At 39.4% G+C, this 22,924-nt stretch overlaps 3 protein-coding genes across 7 annotated transcripts in view; 2 read left to right on the top strand and 1 right to left on the bottom strand.

Annotated features, from left to right (window-relative positions):
- The first annotated feature begins 65 nt into the window (after positions 1–65).
- Positions 66–7,298, top strand: RPUSD4 (RNA pseudouridine synthase D4). The gene is made up of 7 exons (XM_058194200.1): positions 66–240; positions 1,308–1,473; positions 2,113–2,314; positions 2,511–2,604; positions 3,466–3,616; positions 6,416–6,513; positions 6,691–7,298. Exons 1-7 carry the CDS (start codon positions 97–99, stop codon positions 6,913–6,915), a joined length of 1,080 nt encoding a protein of 359 aa, XP_058050183.1. The 5' UTR covers positions 66–96; the 3' UTR covers positions 6,916–7,298.
- SIAE (sialic acid acetylesterase) overlaps positions 3,701–22,924 on the bottom strand; it is a 37,416-nt gene continuing 18,192 nt past the window's right edge. For 2 of the 5 annotated variants that reach the window (XM_058194195.1, XM_058194194.1), the window contains exons 10-11: positions 22,265–22,460; positions 17,922–21,527 (exon numbers count right to left, since the gene is read on the bottom strand). In XM_058194195.1, coding sequence (XP_058050178.1) covers positions 21,291–21,527; positions 22,265–22,460 — 433 coding nt within the window. In that variant the 3' untranslated portion in view covers positions 17,922–21,290. Of the gene's footprint in view, positions 4,293–6,904; positions 7,072–17,921; positions 21,528–22,264; positions 22,461–22,924 lie in introns of those variants that run through there. The other 3 variants (XM_058194198.1, XM_058194197.1, XM_058194196.1) reach the window with 3 other exon arrangements.
- PANX3 (pannexin 3) lies at positions 7,442–15,386 on the top strand. The gene is made up of 5 exons (XM_058194199.1): positions 7,442–10,441; positions 12,521–12,663; positions 12,897–13,111; positions 13,617–14,266; positions 15,261–15,386. Exons 1-5 carry the CDS (start codon positions 10,261–10,263, stop codon positions 15,293–15,295), a joined length of 1,224 nt encoding a protein of 407 aa, XP_058050182.1. The 5' UTR covers positions 7,442–10,260; the 3' UTR covers positions 15,296–15,386.

Raw genomic sequence — 22,924 nt, 5'->3', positions numbered from 1 at the left:
GGCCTAAGGCGCGAGGAGAGCCCGCGAGAGAAAGGGGCGGGTCATGGAAGAGTTGAGCCCACCCCCTTTCTGACGTCACCTGGGAAGGAAAGGAAAATGGCCGTCCGAAATGTTCCGTGCTCTTTTCTACGAGCGGCTGTTCGGAGTTTTGCCCATAGTCCAGCCGCGGCCGCTTCGGTAACCGCCGAGCAGATGGCGGAGAAGCTGCGGGAACAGAAGAAGCCAAAAGCGGTCCCGGAGGTGAATCTGTGGGCTTATCTGGGAATCATGAGGTGGTGGGGGGGGGTGGATTTTCCCGGCATGCACCACGGAGAAACTACATTTCCCAGCGTGCATTCGTGGCTGGAACGCTGAAACTTAAGCCAACTGCGTCTCCCAGTTACGGGCGATGCTGCAATGGAAGTTTTGTGATGTGCAAAATCCTAGAAGGATTTGCCGAGATGCAGTTACCCTCCCTGTTCATCGTGAAGGACTCCGTTGGGAAGATAATTTAAAGACCCAGTTTGTCTAGAAAGTGATCTGACCGTGGTTCTGGACAGATAGAATAGAATAAAACTTCATTGTCACTTTAAATGTACACTAATCAGCATATATTAAAAGGAAATTTCGTTGCATTCTGCTCTCAAAAGATAACCAACATGCATAGACCCACATACACATACACATACACATAGATGTGACTATCCTTTGCCCACCATCCTGTTACCTTCTAAAGCAGGGGTCCCCAACCTTGGCAACTTTAAGCCTGGTGGACCAACTCCCAGAATTCCTGGGAGTTGAAGTCCTCCAGGCTTAAAGTTGCCAAAGTTGGAGACCCCTGTTCTAAAGGGAACCAGTAAAATCGTTCATATTTTATATTTATAGGAATATTTATATTTTAGGCTACCCTGGACTTTAAAGTGTTTGCATCAAAACAGGCTGCAATAATCTTCAAAAGAAGCATGGCTAGAGTATAAATTCTCTTTAGCTGTGTTGTTCCATCGGATTTATTTGAATTTATCTTTGAATAACAATTAGTGGATTGTCCAAATTTGGAAAAGCAGACTTTTTAACAAATGAGATGGAAGAACTGCTCTCTCTCTCTCCCTCTTAAACCATCCTATCATTTTATCCTATAGCACCCTCACATTAATTTTCACCCTACCCTCCCCCACCAAAAAATCCCTCTAACATACATATTTTCTGTGTAGCACCTTGTTTGGCACCTTGTCTTTTATGCATTTCTGCTTTGTTGTATGTTGTTGCTACCAAAGCTGAGTGTTAAAGAGACTAACTACCCGACTTGTTTTTTAATTGACTATTCAAAGGTTCCAAAAGACCGAGTATTGAGGCGAGTGCAAGAATATGTTCAGCAGACCCGATGCTTCCAGCAGCTCCATCCTAACGTCCTAGCCAAGGTTCTCAAAAAAGGAATCCTCTATTCGAATAAAGATATTGTAGTAATAAACAAGCCATATGGACTTCCTGTCCATGGTAAGTGTAGCATAATGCTGATTTTCTAGCAATGTTGATAAAAATGTATTAAACTAGTTTGGTAATAAATGTCCTGCTGAGAAGTCAAATGATTTTGTATGTGTTACTGAGGCTGTATAGGAATTCATCCTGAGGAACTAGGTCTTATTTTACTTTCAGAATGTAGCTTGAGACTTCCTAGTTATATATATGGCAGATGCTTTATATTGTGGATTCTCTAAGCAAACACTGCTGGGGAGGATGTTTCTTTTTGTATACTGTGTAGATTGGTATTAAAAGCAATAAAAATAACCTGAGCTTCATCATCTGTCTAAGCATCTATGTTTTCATGGTAACGTAGATATTGGAGTGGCAGCAAAAAGAATACTCAACAATCAGAATAAAGTGATACGTGTTTCCCTGGTAGCTTAACAGAAAAAAAAATTTTTTCCTGAAATTGGTCCAAGTTGAATTTAATGTGTGCAAATTTGGATATGCTGTAGCACCAATAAAAAACATAGCTTTGGAAATTATGTGATTTGTGTTAAGTGTAAAATAGTTTGGTTTACCTTAGTGGAATAAATGAACCTAACAATTACTTGTTAGCCAGGGTTTATGCTTTTGCATTCTAGGTGAACCTAAATTATTCCTGCTTCACAGGTGGCCCTGGAGTGAAGACATGCATTACAGATGTGCTGCCAATACTGGCCAAGATGTTAGATGGCATGAAAGCTGAACCTCTGCATTTATGTCACCGACTGGACAAAGAAACTACTGGTGTGATGGTCTTAGCAAAAGATGAGATGATTGCACACCGAGTCCAAGAGATGTTCAAAACCCGTCAGGTGGAAAAGAAATACTGGTAGGAGAACTCTTACAAATGATGAGTAAGTTGTTATTGTGACTTGATAATATCGACTTTCAGTAAGCCAAAAATTTACTAAGGACTGCATTTCTGTAGTATAAATTATAGTATAAGGAGAACTCAGCAGCCCTTAGTCTTCATGCAGAGAGCATTGATTGGTGAGAACTAAAATCCCTCCCTTTTGTTTTCATAGGGCAATTTGTATTGGAAAACCAGAGCCAGAAGAGGGGCTGGTGGACATTCCCATTATGGAGAAAGAAGTGGAGAGCCACCAGTCGCATTTCAAAGTGAGTATACCTGGCAGCAGAGACTTGCCAGTTGTGGCCACAGCATTGCACTTGGAGATCTCTGTTTTATTATTGCTTACCAGAGAGCATTTAGGCAGATTTAGAATTAGCACCCTCAATTCAGGGAACTCACCAGCATCTTCACCAACATGGATACCAGTTCCTGAAAAAAATGCTGAACAACTTGTGCCCCAAGTATCACTATTACAGTAAGTTGTGGGATGCTTTATTTGAGGAGGGTTAGTCTTCAAATCAGTCTTGATTCTTACTGTATTTCCCCGAAAATAAGACTCTTATATTTTTTTGAACCCTGAAATAAGCGCTTGGCCTTATTGCCCTGTGCTCAAAAGCCCGATTGGATTTATTATCAGGGGATGTCTTAATTTGGGGAAAGCAGGGTAGCAACTGGCTTGACAAGTCCTTGCAGACTTCTAGATAACGTTTTCAAAAGTGGTTTGTCATGGCCTTCATCCTAGGGCTGAGCGATGACTGATCCAAGACCCCTCATTTGGCTTCACACCTAAAGTAGGAATAGAACTCTCAGTCTCCTAGTTTCTAGCCTGATGCCTTCAGCACTGCACCAAACTGGCTTTCCTGTTATACATATAATATTTATGTATAATTGGTGGGCCCACTTGAAATTGAGAGCAAGTGTTGGCCTCTAAAAGGCCAATAGATCTTATGTTGCCTGTTCCTCTCTAGCTGTCATACCTAAATGATGTAAGTTTGGATGTTCTGGATTACCAGTGGAGCAACAGTTTTCTCCATTCTATGTAACCTATTAACCTTCTCAACTGTTGTCCTATTGCCTTTTGGATGTTATGAAGAATTGATTTTGAATCATGTACATCTTTGGCTTAGATGACACTTGCACCAAATTATCGTGTATCTTTAGAAGACAAAAAGTTGCGCAAAGTGCACCGCAACAAAGATGCTCACTTAGCAGTGACCCGGTATCGTGTGCTAAGCAGCTGGTCTACTTGTTCTCTCATTGAATTGGAACCAATCACAGGTAAGCAATTACATGCCCCTTTCTTTGATGCCTATCCTGTTCTCTAACAATTGGTGTTAAGAAACATCAAATCAATACCCATAAACCTCCTCAAGCATTTGAGAATCTGACCTTTTTTAATCTTCTTGGTTTTTTCTACTGAATCTAAATGAAATGCTATCGGATTGAAGCCTTAATTATTATTATTTTTTATTAAAAAGTTTTACAAAAAATTTTTTTCCATACATCCCCTCCTCCTCCCACCAACCCTCACCCTTTCCCCTCGCCCCTCCCACCTTCACCCAATCCTCCCACCCACCCCCCAGACTTCCCAGAGCAATATACAGGGTATAATATCTAACAATCATAAGCTAGAATACACAAACTATCCACTGACTCCCATCCATCCCCTAGAACCTTAACTCTCCTTCTCCATAGTAAGGAAAAAGAAAGGAAAAAAGAAAATATACAGTACATTCTATTCATTCATAAGCTATTTGGTAGTTCTTAATCCAATATTCGTTTTAAAAATAGTCGATCCATCTTCTCCTTTCCAATATACATTTTTCTTGTGGGTAGTCTTTCTGGTACGCTGAGATTTCCGCCTTCTTCAGTAAGTTCACTGCTTTTAGCGTCCAGTCTTCAATGATAAGCAAATGTTCCATCTTCCAATATTGCGCTGCCGGTTATCTAGCTACTAATATTAAATTTAAAATCAATTTACGCCCTTAAACGTTATCTTCTTCTTCAAAATATTTTGTATAATCCACCAAATTTATATATCCACCATATATAATATATATCCAACAAATATAATAATAATTATTATTATGTATTCATAATAATACATAGTATCAGCCCAACCAAATCTCCAACATTTAAATTATAATTTCAAATACATACATGCCAGTATTTAAAATCTAGATATCATCTCTAAGACATTTTACAAAATTTTCCTTCTAAATTTTTAACTTATATAAATTTAACCTTTAGCCCAATTTCCCCTTTTATCATACAATCCTTGACTAATTCCATTTCTTATTCTATTTTTATCAACACCTTATATAACCCCAATCTTTTATTCAGAATATATATGGTGGATTTGTCAAAAACTAAGTTATTCAAATAACATTGCATTTAAATTCCAGATCATCTACAAAACGTTTTAAAAAACTTAACTAATTCCATTCCTTATTCTATTTTTATCAACACCTTATATTCCCAAATCAAATAACATTACTACAAGTACTTCTTCAAAATTTAAGTACATACGCAATACTTTTTAAATATATTCAAAAATTTCAGTTATGATTTACCCTTTCCCATAAAAAGAATCCCTTTTCGCTTGATATTGCTGCTTCTTTACTCTTTGCTCTTTTCGTTTAATATCTATTCGAATCAATCTTTGCTCATTTAAATCCCCTACTTTTTCCAGTGTTTCTTCTTCAGCAGTTGCCATCCCAACTTTAAATCGTGTGTGCTTTACTTCCTTCTCCCACTTTTTTCCAATCTCTACTTCGCTTCCCATCTTAGCTTCTAGCAGTGGTGGACTTCCAGCCTTTAATACATTAGTATAAAAATCTCTTGCTTTAAAAACTGTGTTAAGCGATATTTTCCTCCTTTATAATTTACTATTAGTCCAGCTGAAACATCCCATCTATACTGCATCTGACGATTTCTAAGTTCATCAACCAAGAAAGTAAACTCCTTTCTAGATCTTAACATTTTAGGAGGAATTTCTTTGAGCACTAATATCTCTTGTCCTGATATTTGAATTTTATTTTTATAAAATACTTGTAAAATTTCATTCCGAATCCTCCTAGTTGTAAAATAGATAACAACATCTCTTGGTAACTGTCTCTGTCTGGCAACCCAGGAGTTAACACAATAAATTTTTTCGATTTGATTTACAAATTCTGCTGGTTGTTCTCCAAGTATATGTGCAAAAGCATCTGCAAAAATATCTTTTAGATTCTCACGTTTATTTTCTTTGAGACCTCTCACTCTCAGGGCAAACTCCATCGATCTATATTGCAGCAAAATCAACTCTTTGTCTGCCCTGTTCATCTTTGTCTGGACCTCCTCTATTTTATTTTCCAAATTCACATTAGCTTGATTAATTTCTTCCACTCTTCCATCCAACTGAACCGTGTAATCAAACAATCTTTGAAATTCTGCCACCACATCTTCCCTTATATCCTTATTCCTAGTTTCAATAATGTCTTTTATTTGAGATATTTCCTCTTCAAGCTCCATAAATTTTTGATCTATAGCAGAGGTTTGAAAGTCTAGAGCTTCTTCTAAAAGACCTTTTAAAAAACCCTTCAAATCTTCTTGTAGCTTTTGCATTTGAACTGGCAAAATCCCAACATCCTACAGTGCCACCGGAAGTCAAGCCTTAATTATTTTTTGATGTATGCAATAACCAAAGATTTGCATCATTACAACAATAAATGAAATGGTAGATATTGCAAAAAGCATTAAAGAATTGAGAAGAACAGTAAAATAAGAAAATATAAAGGTTATTATCCTAGTATAAGGGTCAAAGGGTCAAAACTAGTAGGCAAAACTGCCTTGTGGAAGAGAAATATCTTTATACTTGGCATGTCCCTTAAGGAAAGACATTGTACTATTAAACTACTGATATCCCTTTCTGCTTTTTTTTTCTGCTAAAATTTGGATATGAAGCTGTTTGAATCAAACGAACCTTAAATTTTCCCTCGGGATAAATTGCATATGAAAGTCATTTTATGTAACCTGATCAAAACCAACCAAATATATTTAATGGTTATTTTTCTCCATACGTTGTTCATTATGCAGGAGTGAAGCATCAACTCAGAGTCCATTTGGCTTATGGCTTAGGTTGCCCAATCCTTGGGGATCACAAATATTCTCACTGGAGCAAGCTAGCACCACAGGTAAGAGGGGTATTAAGAAGAACCCAGGCGGATAAGGCCATGAACTAAAATCCAAGAAGATGGTAGGGTGAAATGGGCTCCAGGGTAGCTAGGATTGTCAAATAATATTTTGTTGGACTCAACATAATTGGAAATGCGAGTGGATCATTGCTTCTTTTCTTTTTTATGCACATATAGAAACTCTCTCTAGGTACACTGAAGAAACTGGGTTTGGAACAAGTCAAAGCCCGTTACCTCCCTCTCCACCTACATGCCTGCGAGCTGACCCTGCCTCCGATAAACGGCAATGAGGAGCAGAAAATCCACTTATTTTGCAAGCCAACCGTCTTCTTCAAGCTCTCCTTAAAACGGCTAAAGCTAGAATTTCCAAAATCGGAACAAAAAGAAACTAAGACTGATTAGCTGACAAACTTCCTGTCATTTCCTGACTTTATAAAGCCATGGGAGGATCCCGTGAAAGGGGAAATACCTGGCACCAGATGTTCTCAGCTGTGGAATCACAACATATGCTTCTCTGGAAGCTTGCAGCCTTTCGGAGAAATCTCTCCTGCCTGGCAGCTGAAAATAGAACCGAGAAATGGTCAGAGATCTTCCAGGGCCTGTATGCTGGTTTCAGCTGAAGTTGGAAGATTTGGAAGGATTCATAACATTTATATGAGCTGCTATACCTGGAATAAGAGTTAACTGGGCACATTTTTTCAGTATTTGAGAGTCAACATATACTTGACTTTCAACCAAACAGAGTTAAATGGTTTACTTAAATAAAAGATGTGGCCTGTGCTGAATGAATGTGATATAACTGGAACAGATATTGGGGCGAGGAGAGGAACACTCAGAGGGTCCTTATGATTGGGGTATGCAATAATTGATGGAGCTATGAATTGGGGAGTTCTTGGTTCACATCTCACTTCTGTCATGAGCTTACAGGACGGCCTTAGGAAAGTCAACCTCAACTTTCTCTTGCAATAGAACACGAAACTGCTTTTTGACTACTGATCTTCTGTCTAACCAGTGTTATCAGTTCTGAATGGCAGCTGGAAAGGATAAAGATTAAGCACACTTCCCTAAAGCTGGAAGTATAGGCAATAGCAATAGCAATAGCACTTAGACTTCTATACCGCTTCACAGAGCTTCACAGCCCTAAGAGGTTTACAGAGTCAGCATATTTCCCCCCAGCAATCTGGGTCCTCGTTTTACTGACCTCAAAAGGATGGAAGGCTGAGTCAACCTTGAGCCTGGTGAGATTCAAACTGCCAAATTGCAGGCAGCTGACAGGCAGCAGAAGTAGCCTGCGGTACTGAACTCTTAACCACGGCACCACCATGGCTGTTATTGTAAGGGCATTGTAAAGATTACAGATAAACAGCCTACACAAAATGTCTTACATATTCCAAACATGGATGGTTTTAATGCATCACTAAAGCATCGCTGTTGCTCTCTTTTGTCCTTTCAGTTGCCAGTTACAACAAGCCAGTCTTATTTTACTTTCATTGGATTTTTCTGGTTATCGCATTCCTTAAATCTAGGTTAACCCAAAATTGAGTGAAAGTGTTTTTTCTATAGGTAACACCACAAAAAACCCATTACCCAATTACAACTGGGGCATTTAATTTGGCTTAACATGTTTTACCTACATTGGGTAAAGAGGTCTTTTTGATAAGTGATCTTGGATAATGAAGGATTTGGGAAGTTGGGAAGCGCAACCCTAAACTAAGGGAACACAATTTCCATTAGCATTTGGGCCCTGCTGGACTGTTTGTCCTGTTGAAGAATAGGATCTATTCTGGGAAGACATTTTAAGAGGCAAACATTTGCTACTCACTGGCAAGTCTTTTATAAACACATTTTGTCCGTTAAATGCTTTACAATTCACCCCATCAAAAAAGTAATTTTAAGGTATAATGATTCTTTTGTATTGCCTGAGTGCCCATGTTTCCTGCTAAGAGTTTTAAACAAAATATCAGTTGATTTGGGTGTATGCTGTTTGCACATACACTGAGAATAACGCAGTAAAAGAATCTAGAGACTGTCTATGGACTTATTTCTGGTATCTTTTTGATTCCCGTATTTTCCTACCATATGTATTGCTTTTGGTCATAATGTATTATGTATACACTGTCTTTTTGGGCTTAGCATTACAAAAACTGCAACCCGAGGCCGCATCCATCTTATTTGCTTTTGATTACTCATTTTTTTCTAATTAGAGTAAAACACCGTGGTGGCATTTAGGGTTACAAATCTAGGGAAAATAGGTAACTTTCAAATCCCATTATTTAGCCTCATGGCTGATAGCCAGTAGAACTGTAAATGGCATTTTATTACAGTATTTCTGGAAGGTGGGATAATTGTTGCATAATATTGGAGAATATCAAATTTTAGAACTATTAACTAATCTCGGAATGAGTTTTTTAGATTGTGTCTTAAAAGTGGTTAAGAATCATCTTTTTTCTACAGGTGCCCATTTTTCACTCTAAAGGATGGTCTTCTATATAATGATCTCACATTGTTATTAAAATAATTTAGAACGGTTCTTACAAAAATTAGAACAACAAACTGGGCTTGACTGTATTACTGCAAAAAATATGTTAATGCCCACCAAAGAAACTTTATTAAAGAATTAGCACTATATAAAAATCAGAAGTATTTTAGGGGGAAAACAAGATACTGGTTTATGTGCAAAGAAAATTGGAGGTCTTGGTAGCCCTAGAAAGCCACATATATGTGAAGTCAGCCACTGTAGTTTATAGGAGAGTTATGATAATCTATGATTAAAGCATAAACTTGGAATGCATGGAATGGCTAAACTGACATAGGACTTTAACTGGAAGCGGAAGACAGTATATGTATGAGATAGATTATCAATTGTAGTGTGCTAAAAAGGTGCAGTAACCCACAAAAACTTTCTGAGGTTGCCCAAAATCTTCCCATATGTTAACCTTTGTAGATTTAACATGTTATTTTGCTTCTTATTTTAGCAAGGAAAATCACACAGCTGGGAATTAGTTTTGCCACCAATTCAAGCAATATGCTTTAGGAGGTGCAGCAATTTGTCCGATGGCTACATGCAAGTTACGGATTATCTAAGTTGCAGATCCTTATAACTATGTTTTAGAACTCGGCTGTATTTAATTTGATGGAGTGGTTGAGAGAAGGGGGGAAATGCAATGAAATTCTTGAAATTTCAGAATTATCTGGTTTTATAGCAAATACAGAAGAAAGCATTGCAGATTCACATTACTAAACCACTTCTTAGGTGTTCTGAGTGTGTTTCTCTCTCCCACTTTCACCTTTGAAGATACGAACTGTTGACCAGTCATTTGATATTCCCCCCACCCCATGGAAATTGCTGGATCTGAAAATCAAATACACTGGCCTACCTCTTTACCCGAGGTGGCTAGAAATAACATCTGCTTATGAAAGAGGAAGATAAAACCACACGGCCCAGCCTGGCCATCATAAGCCTGTGGTTGGCCAGAAACAGCGGAGCCCTTACCAATCACAGCATACCCCCAGTCAGCGTCTCTATTTCTGGGCTGAGGATAGTTGTAGAGAACAGGTTGCCCTGTAATTATCATTTTGTTTAGCAAACAGCCAAGCTGGTCATTTACAACTGCCTGATGCTTAATTCCCCATGGAGAAAACCTACAGTATCCATCGTCGAGCCGTCTCCTGCTTTAGATGTAGCTGAGCCCTTGGAGAAGCCGTCTCCTCTTGTGTGTGCACGCTTGGCCCCTTTAGAACAGAACCATGTCGATTGCACACACGGCAGGCAATTACATGCTCTCAGATGCACTGCTGCCAGACCCAAACAGGTCCAGGGCAAAAGGGCTTCACTTGGAGCTGCCATGCGATCGCATCATGAAGTTTGTCACAGTGGGGCTGCCGCTGCTCTTGGTGTCTCTCATGTTTGCCCAGGAATTTTCCACTGGTAGGTCAATTTATTATTCTTTGAAGAGGGAAGGGGTGGGTGGGGTGAACATGTTTTTTCTCGAGGCCTTCCGAGGGGCTGAGGGAGATGCCAGCAGAGTGGCAAGGACAAAATTTTCATTAATTTTTTTAAATGAGTTTACTGCAAGCCTAGTATGCTAACTTGAAACAATCCAGGAGTTTCATATCTGAAGCCTTGAATTGGCCTCTCTGGATTCACTGTGGGACTTCAATAAATATAGGATTAAACTATGAAGCGCATTCAAAGCACACCTTACAATTTTAACAGAATAGAATAGAATAGAATTTTTAATTGACCAAGTGTGATTGGACACACAAGGAATTTGTCTTGGTGCATATGCTCTCAGTGTACATAAAAGAAAAGATATGTTCATCAAGAATTCTAAGGTACAACACTTAATGATGGTCATAGGGTACAAATAAGCAATCAGGAAACAATATCAATATAAATCGTAAGGATACAAGCAATGAAGTTACAGTCATACAGTCATAAGTGGAAGGAGATGGGTGATGGCAATGATATATAAATATAGCGATATATATATAAAACAAGGGATGCGGTGGCTTAGTGGGTAAGATGCTGAACCTGTCGATCAAAAGGTCGGCAGTTCATCGGTTTGAATCCCTAGTGCCGCGGAACAGGGTGAGCTCCCATTACTTGTCCCAGCTTCTGCCAACCTAGCAGTTCGAAAGCACGTAAAAAATGCAAGTAGAAAAATAGGGACCACCTTTGGTGGGAAGGTAACGTGTTCCGTGCGCCTTTGGCGTTGACTCATGCCAGCCACATGACAATGGAGACGTCTTCGGACAGCGCTGGCTCTTCAGCTTTGAAATGGAGATGAGCACCGCCCCTTAGAGTTGGGAAAGACTACCATGTATGTGCAAAGGAAACCTTTACCTTTATATATAAAGTATATAATATATAAAATGTGAAATCTCCTCTGAACTTAAAATTGTGACATTAGACATTTTACTTCCAGCAGAGAGTGATGAAGAAAACATGTCAATCATCAGCCTGAGTGATGTTTCTATATAGAGAAAATTAGACGTTTCAGAAACACTTAAAAATTATTCCATATTCAGATTTCACTGCAGTAGGTAAAAGCCGATTACAGTTCTTGCCCAATGGGGTTCTCCAACCATAGGGGAAGTTCTGAGATGACAGTTGCAACAGATTTAGAGAATGTCAAGTCGGAGTAGCCTGGAGAAATCCAGCTTCAAATTTTCATCCAGCCATGAAGTTCATTGGGTGGCCTTCAATCACTGCTATCTTTCAGTCAGACTTTTGTGATGCAAGGGCTGAATCCAAATATGTATCTTGGAAAAGAGACGCGGGAATACATCCAGATGTTTCTTTCTCAAAATAACTCCCATTAAGTTTGGTAGATGCAATTCTAGGTATTTTTTCTTTGGGAACAAGCCCACCGCAAAAATGACAATTCAGAATAACCAGCATTACACTGACTGAGGGAGGATACAAAGGTACCCATTCCAGAAGACACAGTGTCTCGTTTGATAGCATGTACCCAAAACAGGATGATCTGTGTGTGGCGTTGCACAAATCTGACATTGGTTAGATGAGGTTTCATGGCTGCAATTCACAGCCTGCCTCAGGAGTTTATTTCTGGAAAAGAATGTCTCTGTGCGGTTTAGTCTATCCAGATGGAATAAACAAAACTTACTTCTCTCTTTGGCTTGCCTCAAAGCTTGTAAAATATTTTAGGGATTGATTTTTTCTCTCTTTTTTTTTCGTAGCACACCCAGCTAGAGAGATGATGGACAGAAAGAGTTTACAACAACTGCCACAGGAGGGACAGCATAATAGGCCCAATTTCTTAGTTAAAATTAGTTAATTAGTTAAAAAAAAATGGGGAGCACTTTGATGCCGAATGCTGGCTTAGAGAGATTAAGGTTGTGCACGGACCGTCCCTGCTGCAGGTGGTTCAAAACATAGCAGAGAAGTTCTCTGTTTTTACTGCGGTAGAGGAACCTGATGGATGTTGCTGTGTTAGGAAGAAGGATGGAGATGAGTATGGTTCTCTTTCTCTTTCTCTGATAGGATCCCAAATCAGTTGCTTCTCTCCTAGCAACTTCACAACAGAGCAGTCTCATTTTGTTGATGCCGTGTGTTGGGACTCCTTGCTTCGCTACGATTCTGAACCTGCAAGAGATGCTGCATCCAATTCCCTCTGGGTCTTCAAGGTATTGGAGTGGAGAAGAACGCCATCCGTTATCTCTTGGCTGCACACTATGTGGACCTCTGGGCATAATTTGTAGTAGTGTACCCCAGTGTATCTCAATGTTGGCCACTTTAAGAGGCAAAGCTGGCTGGGGAATTCTGGGAGTTGAAGTCCACCCCTCAACCAAGGTTGAGAAACACTGTTCTATCCTTCAACTGACCACACCACCACTCCTTTTGTTCTGTTTTTTTCTAGGTCTTCCCATATTCTTTGCTGGTCATCGCAGTTGCCATGTACCTGCCTTATCTGTTGTGGAAGTACGCAGCTGCCCCCTCACTCAACTGCGATTTGTTCTTCATCATTGATGAGCTAGATAAATCCTACAACCGTTCCATCCGCTTGGTGCAATACATGGTGAAGCTCCAGCAATCGGAAGAGGATCCAGAGGATTTCTGGGAGGAGCTTGACCTGTAAGTGACAGGCGGATGTGTGATCTGCATGCTAAAGAGCCAAGGTGGTGCAGTGGTTCGTGTGCAGCACTGCAGGTTGCTTCAGCTGACTGCTAGCTGCAGTTCTGCAGTTCGACTCTAACCAAGCTCAAGGTTGACTCAGCCTTCCATCCTTCCGAGGTGGGTAAAATGAGGACCCAGATTGTTGGGGGCAATATGCAGATTCTGTAAACCGCTTAGAGAGGGCTGTAAAAGCATTATGAAGCAGTATATAAATCTAAGTTCTATTTCTATTGCTAAATTTCCATTCCCGTTCCCAGAATTCTCACTTGCAAAACCACAGGTGACAGGAAGGCATTGTAAATTTCTCCCTGCATTCATATATAGCAGTGGCTATTCTTGGGGTTATTCCTCCTTAATCCCCAGGACTGTTCTCTTCTGGGTTGGTTGTTTTTAAGCCCAACACATGGAAAAGTAGAAGAGTTCTAGTTTATTCTTATTGTTGTCTTGTTTTCCTCCCCCCAAGGGCTCGCAGTGAGAGATACTTTGAGTTCCCTCTCCTGGAGAGGTACCTGACTTGCAAGCAACGTTCCCATTACTTGATCATCATTTACGTATTGAGGAACCTCTTCCTCCTCTTTCTTCTGGCTGTAAGCTGCCTCTACTTGGGATACTGTCACATCCAGGTCTTTTTTCACGATAAATTCAGATGTTCAATCAAGGCAGGGCTTCTAGAAGAATCTGATGTTCCAGACTGGATTCCTTGCAAGCTGGTTTTCTTCTCCGTTTTCCAAATTACCAGCATCTGTCTTGGGTCTGTATACATCCTTCTGGGCCCAGTTGTCCTCTACCACCTGCTTCAGCTGTGTCAGTGGGACAAGCGGCTTCTGTCCATTTATGAAATGCTGCCGGCATTTGATCTCCTCAGCAAGAAAATGCTGACTTGCCCATTTAATGATCTCAACATCATCTTGCTCTTCCTGCGGGCCAACATCTCGGAAGTCAAATCTTTCAGTAGACTGAGCGTACTGAGTACTCTCAAGGACATTTCACCCAACAAAGAAAGCATAGACACAGTTGTAGATTTTATGACCCTCTTTGCTGGCCTGCAGCTAGCAAAGCCAAAGCATAATTCCAATGCCAACAAGAATTTGCTCCACCTGGAAAATGAAGCTGGTAAGTAACACTTACTGAAAGCTGTGCTGAAATCTGCTTGTTTCTTGGCGTATTTTTTTTACTGCACAAAATATATTTCCTGTTATGCTCAAGGTGTATTCTTTTGATGAGATATCTCTACCTTCCCTTCATTCCAAGGGAGCTGAAGGCAACTGTATAAATTGTGGCTTCAATACTCTGCAGCCTCTTTGGCTGCTCCATTCCAGAGCTGCAAAAATCTCTACTGGGTCTTTGTTTGGAATATAACCCAAACTACTGCTGTCTGAGGTTGTGCACTTTTTTTATATAACCCAAGGTGTTATTTTAATCAACATTTTGCTGTTATTGGATAGGCCTCACAAGTTCTCCTACATTTTTGTGAAAAGCTCTGGGAATTTTCTGTCCTTGAAAGGGGAAGGAGAAATTGTATGCAATAATACTTTCTATAACTGGGGGGAGGGCTGGGGGGTGGAATCATTTATTTCCCACATGACTAACCTGACTTTATGACCATTTTGTGGTGGTTGCTAAGCAAATCACTGCTGTCATTAAGCAAACCTTATGGAGAGTTGTCCATGAGTTGTCCATGGACAGAGTTGTCCATGGGGTCGCGATGGGTCGGACACGACTTCGCAACTAACAACAACAACAACATGGAGAGTTGTTGCCAAAAGCCAGAAACAAACACAGCAAAAAATGCCGAAAATGCAATCATAAGACTGCACGGGGCGGGGCCTGTTGGAACTTGGGTCATAAAGACCTTTTGTAGGGGATCCATCATAACTGTGAACACTCACTAAATAGCTGGTCACAACTCAACACTATTGGATTGTTATATGCTACCAGAGTCACTTTTCTTGAGATAGGAAGCCGTATAAATTTGGTTAATAAATTAAATATGTTCCACTTTAAACTTCTAGAGGAAAACAATTCAAATATCTGAATTACAATATCCAATTCCAGTCTAGGAACTGCTGCATCATTTTAATACAGTCTTGTCTTTCTTTTATACCAGAAATGAAACCTGCTCTGGAAGCCAGAGAAAACTGACACAGGAATGGATTCGATACAGAAGCAAATAGCAGAAAAATCGGAATTGGTGAAGAGCACTGAGCATAAAAAAGAACTAGAAGTGTATTTTGGATCATCTTTATTCATTCTTTTTTGAGAGGCAAAAATGTTTGTCCATTAACACTGTTTTTTTTCTGGTATTACATCCATGGATTTCACCCTTATAATAAATATAAATGTACAGGTTACCTAACTGAATCCTAAATTCTGCATTTGTTTACAATCTGATTTTCTTATAAAGCTAGATTTATATTTCCTCTATGATAACTTCAACCTTTCTGGCCCTTCAGATCTCTGCTACTTTCCTTAAATTTATAAGATCCTCATTTTAAAAGCAGACTTTTATTATCTCAAGTTTTCTACTCTGAAATCACTAAGAAGTATATAAAAAATAAACCTCATGCATTTTTAAAATAGTGGGTGGTTACAATCCACGGAGTAAACAGTTTGAAATACACCTCTATTTCTTTACACAAAAAACTGGTTTATAAACTGGTTGAAATTGATAAGCTGAATCATCTTTCCAATGTTATACAACTTTGCATAATTGAGTTAAAATTATATTCTTTAAACTTGGCACTATCATCATAAATACCAGTGATTAAGTTCACAGCTCTATTTACCCACTGTTTATTACATAAAATTAAAATCAGCTAGATAAGCCCCCCCTTTTTAAAGTGTTAAAAACATGCTGAGCCAAAGCTGAACGTGGTGGTTTAAGTACAACGTATGAATGAGGCTTATGCTTCTTGTACTCACTACTTGACTTATCAGAGCTGAGCAGCAAGTTCAACCAGAAGCAAAGTATTCAGAGAAAATTCTGTGGTTCTAAATAATTTATGGTTTTAAATATTAGGGGTTGTGGGTTTGGGCAGTGGTGGGACTTGAATAATTTAACAACCGGTTCTCTGGCTGGGTAGGCGTGGCCGGTTGGTCATGTAACTAGGTGGGTGACGTCACTTATCACACCCAACCCTGCCTCCCGGCCACTCACCTCAAAGGCAGAGGTAGAATTCAGCCAGTTGGGGCTAATCCCACCACTGGCTGGCCCTGCCCCAACCTGTTTTCTAGGCTGTTTTCAGGCCATTTCTTCGGCCGTTTTCAGGCTGTTTTCCGGGCCGTTTTTGGCCAAAAAATGGCCTGGAAAACAGGCCAAAAACACAAGCAGGGGCTGGGCCAGTCAGTGATTGGATTTGCCGGTTCGCTGAACTGTGCAGAATCTTAACTGCCAGTTCGCCTGAACTGGTGTGAGCCGGCAGCAGCCCACCTCTGGGTTTGGGGGAGTTTGTACTTGGTTGCCTCCATGTCAAACTTGAATCTTGGAGACTGCAGAGACTTCTTCCTGAAAATGTTTTCTTTGCACCATTTTTGGAAGTGATTTTTCTCTTTCCAGGTATCACAAAGAGGGACTGGTCCAAAGTTCCCCCCAGCTGGCTTAGTTCCTAATGTGGGGCTAAGGCTTCCCAATTTCTAACCTTGTGTCTTTAACATTGACACCAAACTGGCTTTCTTCAAAGTTTAAGACCAGCCTTTGAAACCAGGGGTCACCAATCTTTCGGACATCAGGGACCACTAAATTCATAATTGTAAATCCTGTGGACCACTAATATGAATTTTTAAAAAGATAAATAGTATTTAGTGCAATATAAAAAATGCAAATAATTTTTCTGCAGACCACCAAAATTTTCTCATGGACCACCAGTTGGTGACCGCTGTTTTAAACTGTTGCTGGGAAGAAGTGAAGACAGAAATCCAATACAATTAAGCTAATGCTCTTCTCTTCAGCATTCAATAACAGCATGGATGCTTTAGATTGATAGTTGTTTTGATAAGCAGCCACATATACAGATTGCTGCGCAGTGATTGTGAATTATAGCAGGCATAAATAACACTAACAAGGAAAATCAATGGTCTAGCAAATCCATTAACAGAATCTCACAGGTAATTGAATTGAACAGCCTTCAATGCTCAGTGGAAAGGCAAAATATAAACCAACATGACAACATGGAGAGAAAAGTGCAACCTTCTATAGCTTATATTAATTACATTCCCCTGTAATGGGATGCTTTATTCTAAGAATGTGCTTAGAAATCATCTAAGCAAAAGAAAGTATGTATGTATCAACTGTCAAAATTTACCATAGCTTAGTTTTATCTTCTTTTTTCATATAGAGACTTACAAACTTAAAAACATAAAAAAGAAAAAAAACCCAACTAAGTATATTTTTTATAGCAGGGATGGGCATATTTAGAGGAGGACAAGAACTGCAGATTGGGCAATTCAGGATCAGGATTGTCACCTTTGAATTTAACCAGAATTTTTTTTCTCTTAAAAGGGTTTTTTGTTTTTTTTTGCAAATAGCTCTGCATGGAAGCATCCTGAAGCTATCTGCAATTGTCTAGAGCTTGTGAGAAAAATGATGCTGGAGCAAACTGATCCAAAATGTTTCTTATTTCTTAGAGCCCACACATTATTAGAGGGAAGACCTAAACTTAAATCTGTGGTATCAAATTCTTTTATACAATTCCTGTCAGGGTGAATTATTAAATAATCAAACTTCCAGGCAAGAGGGGATTGTTTTAATTGAGACCACTTAAACCAGAAAGACAATTTGTAATTTTTAATCATGGGTGGAAATCATACTTCCACTTTGCTATTTCAGATGATTTCCTCAACAACAAAAGAATACCAATTGGCACAACATGCAAGTATAACTCATTCATTTTACATCATACAGGATCATTATCCAAAATATTTACCTATGCAAACAAACAGAAATCCAAACACCCATAAATTTCTAGAACTGTGAAAGAGGAGCAATTGTAAACCAAGAATTTTTGTCTGGCTCTTTCTGTACACTTGTAAAGATTTTATCAAATGTAGGCCCTGCTCCAGTTTACTCTTAAATCCATAAGAGGTAGTCCTCAAGTTACGACCACAATTGAGTCTTGTTGCTAAGTGAGGCAGTTGTTAAATGAATTTTGCCTCATTTTACAACTTTTCTTGCCACAGTTAAGTGAATCACTGCAATTGTTAAGCGACACCTTTGTTAAGTGAATCTGGCTTCCCCATTGACTTTGCTTGTCAGACGGTCGCAAAAGTGGATCACATGATCCTGGGACACTGCAACCGTCAAAAAATATGAGTCAGTTGCCAAGCGTCTGAATGTTGATCATGTAACCATGGGAAGCTGCAATGGTTGTTAAGTGTGAAAAATGTCTTAAGTCCCTTTTTTCAGTACCATTGTTAACATTGAAAGGTCACTAAACGAACTGCTGTAAATCAAGGACTACCTGTACAGTGTTTGGAATTTAATTCCAGATACACACAAATTATTAGAAGGTTTGGGACAAGTGACTAGAATCTTCCATATAATGTGATTCTAACTGCTAGGCAAATATCCATGCTCTTTTGGATAGAAAATAATCACTCCTTGCATATTAACTTACACATACGTCTGTGCTGAATAACTGCATACTTTTGAATGAATGAATGCAAATGATGAATAATTTTTTCCCTTGGAAGTTGTTCTGCATAGAAATTTGGGGATTAATCTGAGACGCCTGCCGGAGGCTTGCAGATTCATTTTTAAAGAATGATTATGTAGACAAACATATATATCTTGCCGTTGTCTGCAGATTTCATTTCAAAGTAGGTATTTTTTATCTAGGGTAAAACTTTCCATTAAATTAAGCATAACTTGATTTTAAAAAAGAATGGATATTACATGCAAACACTCCATATCCTTTCATTTGCAGTTAAATTGCCATATTTGCCCTGGCTGTCTCAAACAGCCATGTAATTATAGGAAATGTTAACACTGCTTTTTCATTCCAACTCTTAAAATTTGTTAAACAAAGAAAAGAGCCATACAAGGGTTCAAAAATATAGGCACAGCACTGCAAAACATTTTAAACGAATGTTCCACCCAAGGATTTGTTTTCAGAATCACAACTGACATTCTCACAGACACACCTCCTACTTGCTCCCTAATTTAGGAAACAGCCCATCTAAATCATGGATTTCGGAAACCCCTCCTACAGCTAATCTGAAGTATACCTCCGTCTACATTCAGCCCACCCTTGTCAATCTTACTTGGCCACATAAAGGACAAGATGATCAATCCAGGAGTGACAGATGTTCCACAGTAAGGATGGATGGAGAAGTCACCTGGTCCATATTTAATTATGAACTTGATTCTGCATTGTCAGATCAAGAGAAAAGCTGAAACTTACTTCTTCTTTGAAGTATCAACTTCTCTGAATTTTGCAGAGCTCATTGATTTATAAAAAGGGGAAAGTGTACCAAACCAGTATTAGCGAAAACACCAGTTATTAGGGGGAAAAAACAATTACTGTGCAGAAATACACACTTTAGCTCGAATTGCAACATGACTGCACACATTTAAAAATAAAATACCAATTTTGATTCCAGCTTTAAAAAAATACCTAACATGGAAATGGGACATTTGAAATTGTTAAATCAATGAAACAAAGAATCCACAACACACTGAAGGTGACAGATTTACCCATCTATATTCCACAACCCAATGCCAGAAGTTAATTTACGAAGAGCAAAGTCAAACAATCTCTACCATCTGGAATCCTCTAGCCGAAATAAATCTAGTACATGATAAATCTCTTACCCACAAGTCTGTGTTATTTAACACAGATCAATCCATTATTATTGTTTCTTATACATTACTGGGAAATCTCAGTCATTTGACTGTCTGTCTGGAGAATTCTGGGAGTTGAAGTCCACAAGTCTTAAAAGTTGGCAAGTTTGGAGACCTCTCGTCTAAACACTATGCCCAACAGACAGCACATCACTCTAATCCAGGGAACTGATTCACTCTGATTCACAGCTCTATAAATCAATTGTTTCCCATTTTCTACTTTGGTTTAACACAACCAGATCAATCCCTGTTTGGCAGGTTGTTCTTCTAAGACAAACATACAACATACATACACAAGTGAGGAAAACAAGTTGATCCAAGTCCAACATAGGAAAAACCTCCCTGGCTTTTGGCTTAAGCCAGGGATTTTGCTTGAAAAAAGAAATATATGTTCTATGTTCTTATTTTTGTAAAACGATATTGTGCTTTTAATGTAACATTTCTTATTTGAAAAGGTTTTGGGGTTTTTTTGCTGCAAGAATAATTTGCTGCAAGTGGCAGTACCACATAACATAGATCTGGAATACAATGAAGCCCAAGACCCTTATTTTAATCTGAAGGTCAATAGTAATTCACTTCAGGGACAAGATACACAGTCTAGATATTGCCTTGCCAAGGATTGACATCCAGCAACATCTGGAATGCCATAGCTCGGCCATTCCTTTTAGCATAAAGCTGTGGCTTGTATTAGGCTTACTCTTGCTTTAGTTGCCTAGGAGAGTGGGAGGGGGAGAATGTGGAGTGTTTGTTCCCTGCTTTCCTGATAACACTCCTCTGCAGATCAGCTGGAGACAAGAGAAGAGCAAATGGCTGGACCAGTACGGCATCTTACAACTGGCCCGTCCAACTCGTATCTGTACTTGGGAGCTTGGCCTGCTAAATTCAGAAAGACTTACGTTTAAACATGCACTGGAACGTCAATGTTCCCAGAGGAATCTTTTATTGATCACCCATTATGCCTCGTCATTCAGAATCCTGGCTCTCTTGGTTGTGTGCAGGTAACCAGGGATTGTTTTAGAAGTGGTGTGATTTCTAGTGAAGTACTTACAAAGTAATTCCGGTTATTACGGCACCTCAGGCAGGTAGCAAGAATAAGAATCACCAACATCTGATCCACCCTCCCTACTATGACCTTTCTGGCAAGTAAGTAGCTGGGTTGCTCATTTTAAAATTCTTCTCTGCAGTCATCAACCGGAGAGGTTTACTGCTTTAAGAAAAGTAAGCCATAGCTGTGTGCGCCACACTTTTTTTTCCGCCTGCAAAATAAGCTGCTGATTCCTCTTTTCACTCTCAGCTCACTCACAGCAAAATCCATGCAGGGTTATTTTGGGAAAATGTAATGAAGGGAGGGGCAGGCAAGTCCTGTAGATTGTAAATGGGACACTGTTTGTATTCACAAGGCCATTCAGACCAGGCGTAGCGCAAGCCCTTTATGCCATCTGAACAGGTTGGGTTCTGTAGGATTACCGAGTAGGAAGAGGATGACACAATGGATGCGGGTTTCCAATTGCACGTTCCCTGATTAGGGCAACACACCTGCAAAAAGGCAAGAGAGAGCAACTGCTTCAATTGCAGATTCTGCATCTTTCAAAGCAACAACTGCTGAGGGCTTGGCATTAATTTGTGAGCAGATGTTTTAGTCCTTGTTACTCCCTCTACCTGTGTCTAAATCTCATCCTTTTAATCTTGAAGTTTCTGGGGAAAAGATACAGCAATGACTTTATATGTTTTAAGGATTAGAGGAATTTATGCAAGAAAATGTATTATTATAATTCATTAAAGCTTGCCATAGCTGAATGCCTCTTAACAGGATGACAAGTAGATGATGGTTTAGTATGTTGCTTCCTACACAGCACAAGATAGTAGACAGCACTTTTAGAATTTGGGCTGAAATTCCCTCTTTCTGGTGCCGTTTCTCCCTTTCTCTTGCCCAATGTTCCTTAACCTCAGCAACTTTAAGATGTGTGGACTTCAACTCCCAGAATATCCCTGCCACATATGCTGGCCGTGGTATTCTGGGAGTTGAAGTCCATGTATCTTAAAGTTGCTGAGGTTAAGAAGCACTGCTCTAGCCCCATATTTTCTTTCTCTAACTTTTAACAAGGCCATGTACACTGTACACATACATATAGTCTTAGCAGCTACATTTAAATAAATGGCAAGCAGGCTATAATTCAAGGCATAGAGAATCCTGCTGCATTCAGGTAGCTAACTAGATGTATTGGACACTAACTGCTGTAACCCTAAGTCAACATCTCTTCCGGGTCTTTTACCTCAAAAGTCTTGTTGTCCATGTGACGCAACTGAACACATTGCTCAAAGGTGATATTAAGAAGCCTATGAGTTTCATTCACTTGCACTTTCTGAGGATAGGGTCCCTGGAAGATTATACTTTTCTCCCCATAAGCCACTGCCAGTGCTCCAAGATGCAACCTGTAGGCCACAGTCCGCTTATCCCGGGGGTGGATGCTGAAGGACAAAGAAAAGGGATGAGAGGGGTCAATTGGAACTAAGCCCCTCCCCTTTTTTCATGCTCATGTTTTAAAAGGCTAAGCAGCTGGCAGCTTTAAATATTGCAAGTGAAAGCTGGAAGTAAAGGTGCCATTTCATGAAGAACAAGAAGTCTGAATGGATATCAGAGCTGCTTAATAGAGAGGTAGATGGCATACAAATTTAATAAATGCCAGCCAAAAGCTTCTAGAACCCATCTCATGTTGTACTTACCAGACTTGTATTTTTCGGTTTTGCAATCTGCCATCACTCTCTCTTCTTGATTCTGGCTCTCATTGTTAGGAATCAATCTCAGGCTTGGGACATTATAAACTATAGTGCAGTTCATTTTTCCCATGGGATAAAATTCATTTCATCAGATGATAAGAACTCTAGTCCATAATAGATTGTGCCCAAAATGAATTTGATAAATCCTTAAGATG

Source organism: Ahaetulla prasina, chromosome 9, assembly GCF_028640845.1.
Source record: "Ahaetulla prasina isolate Xishuangbanna chromosome 9, ASM2864084v1, whole genome shotgun sequence".
Taxonomy (NCBI): domain Eukaryota; kingdom Metazoa; phylum Chordata; class Lepidosauria; order Squamata; family Colubridae; genus Ahaetulla; species Ahaetulla prasina.
Note: the sequence above shows the minus strand (reverse complement) of the source record. Positions and strands in the feature narration are given on the sequence as shown.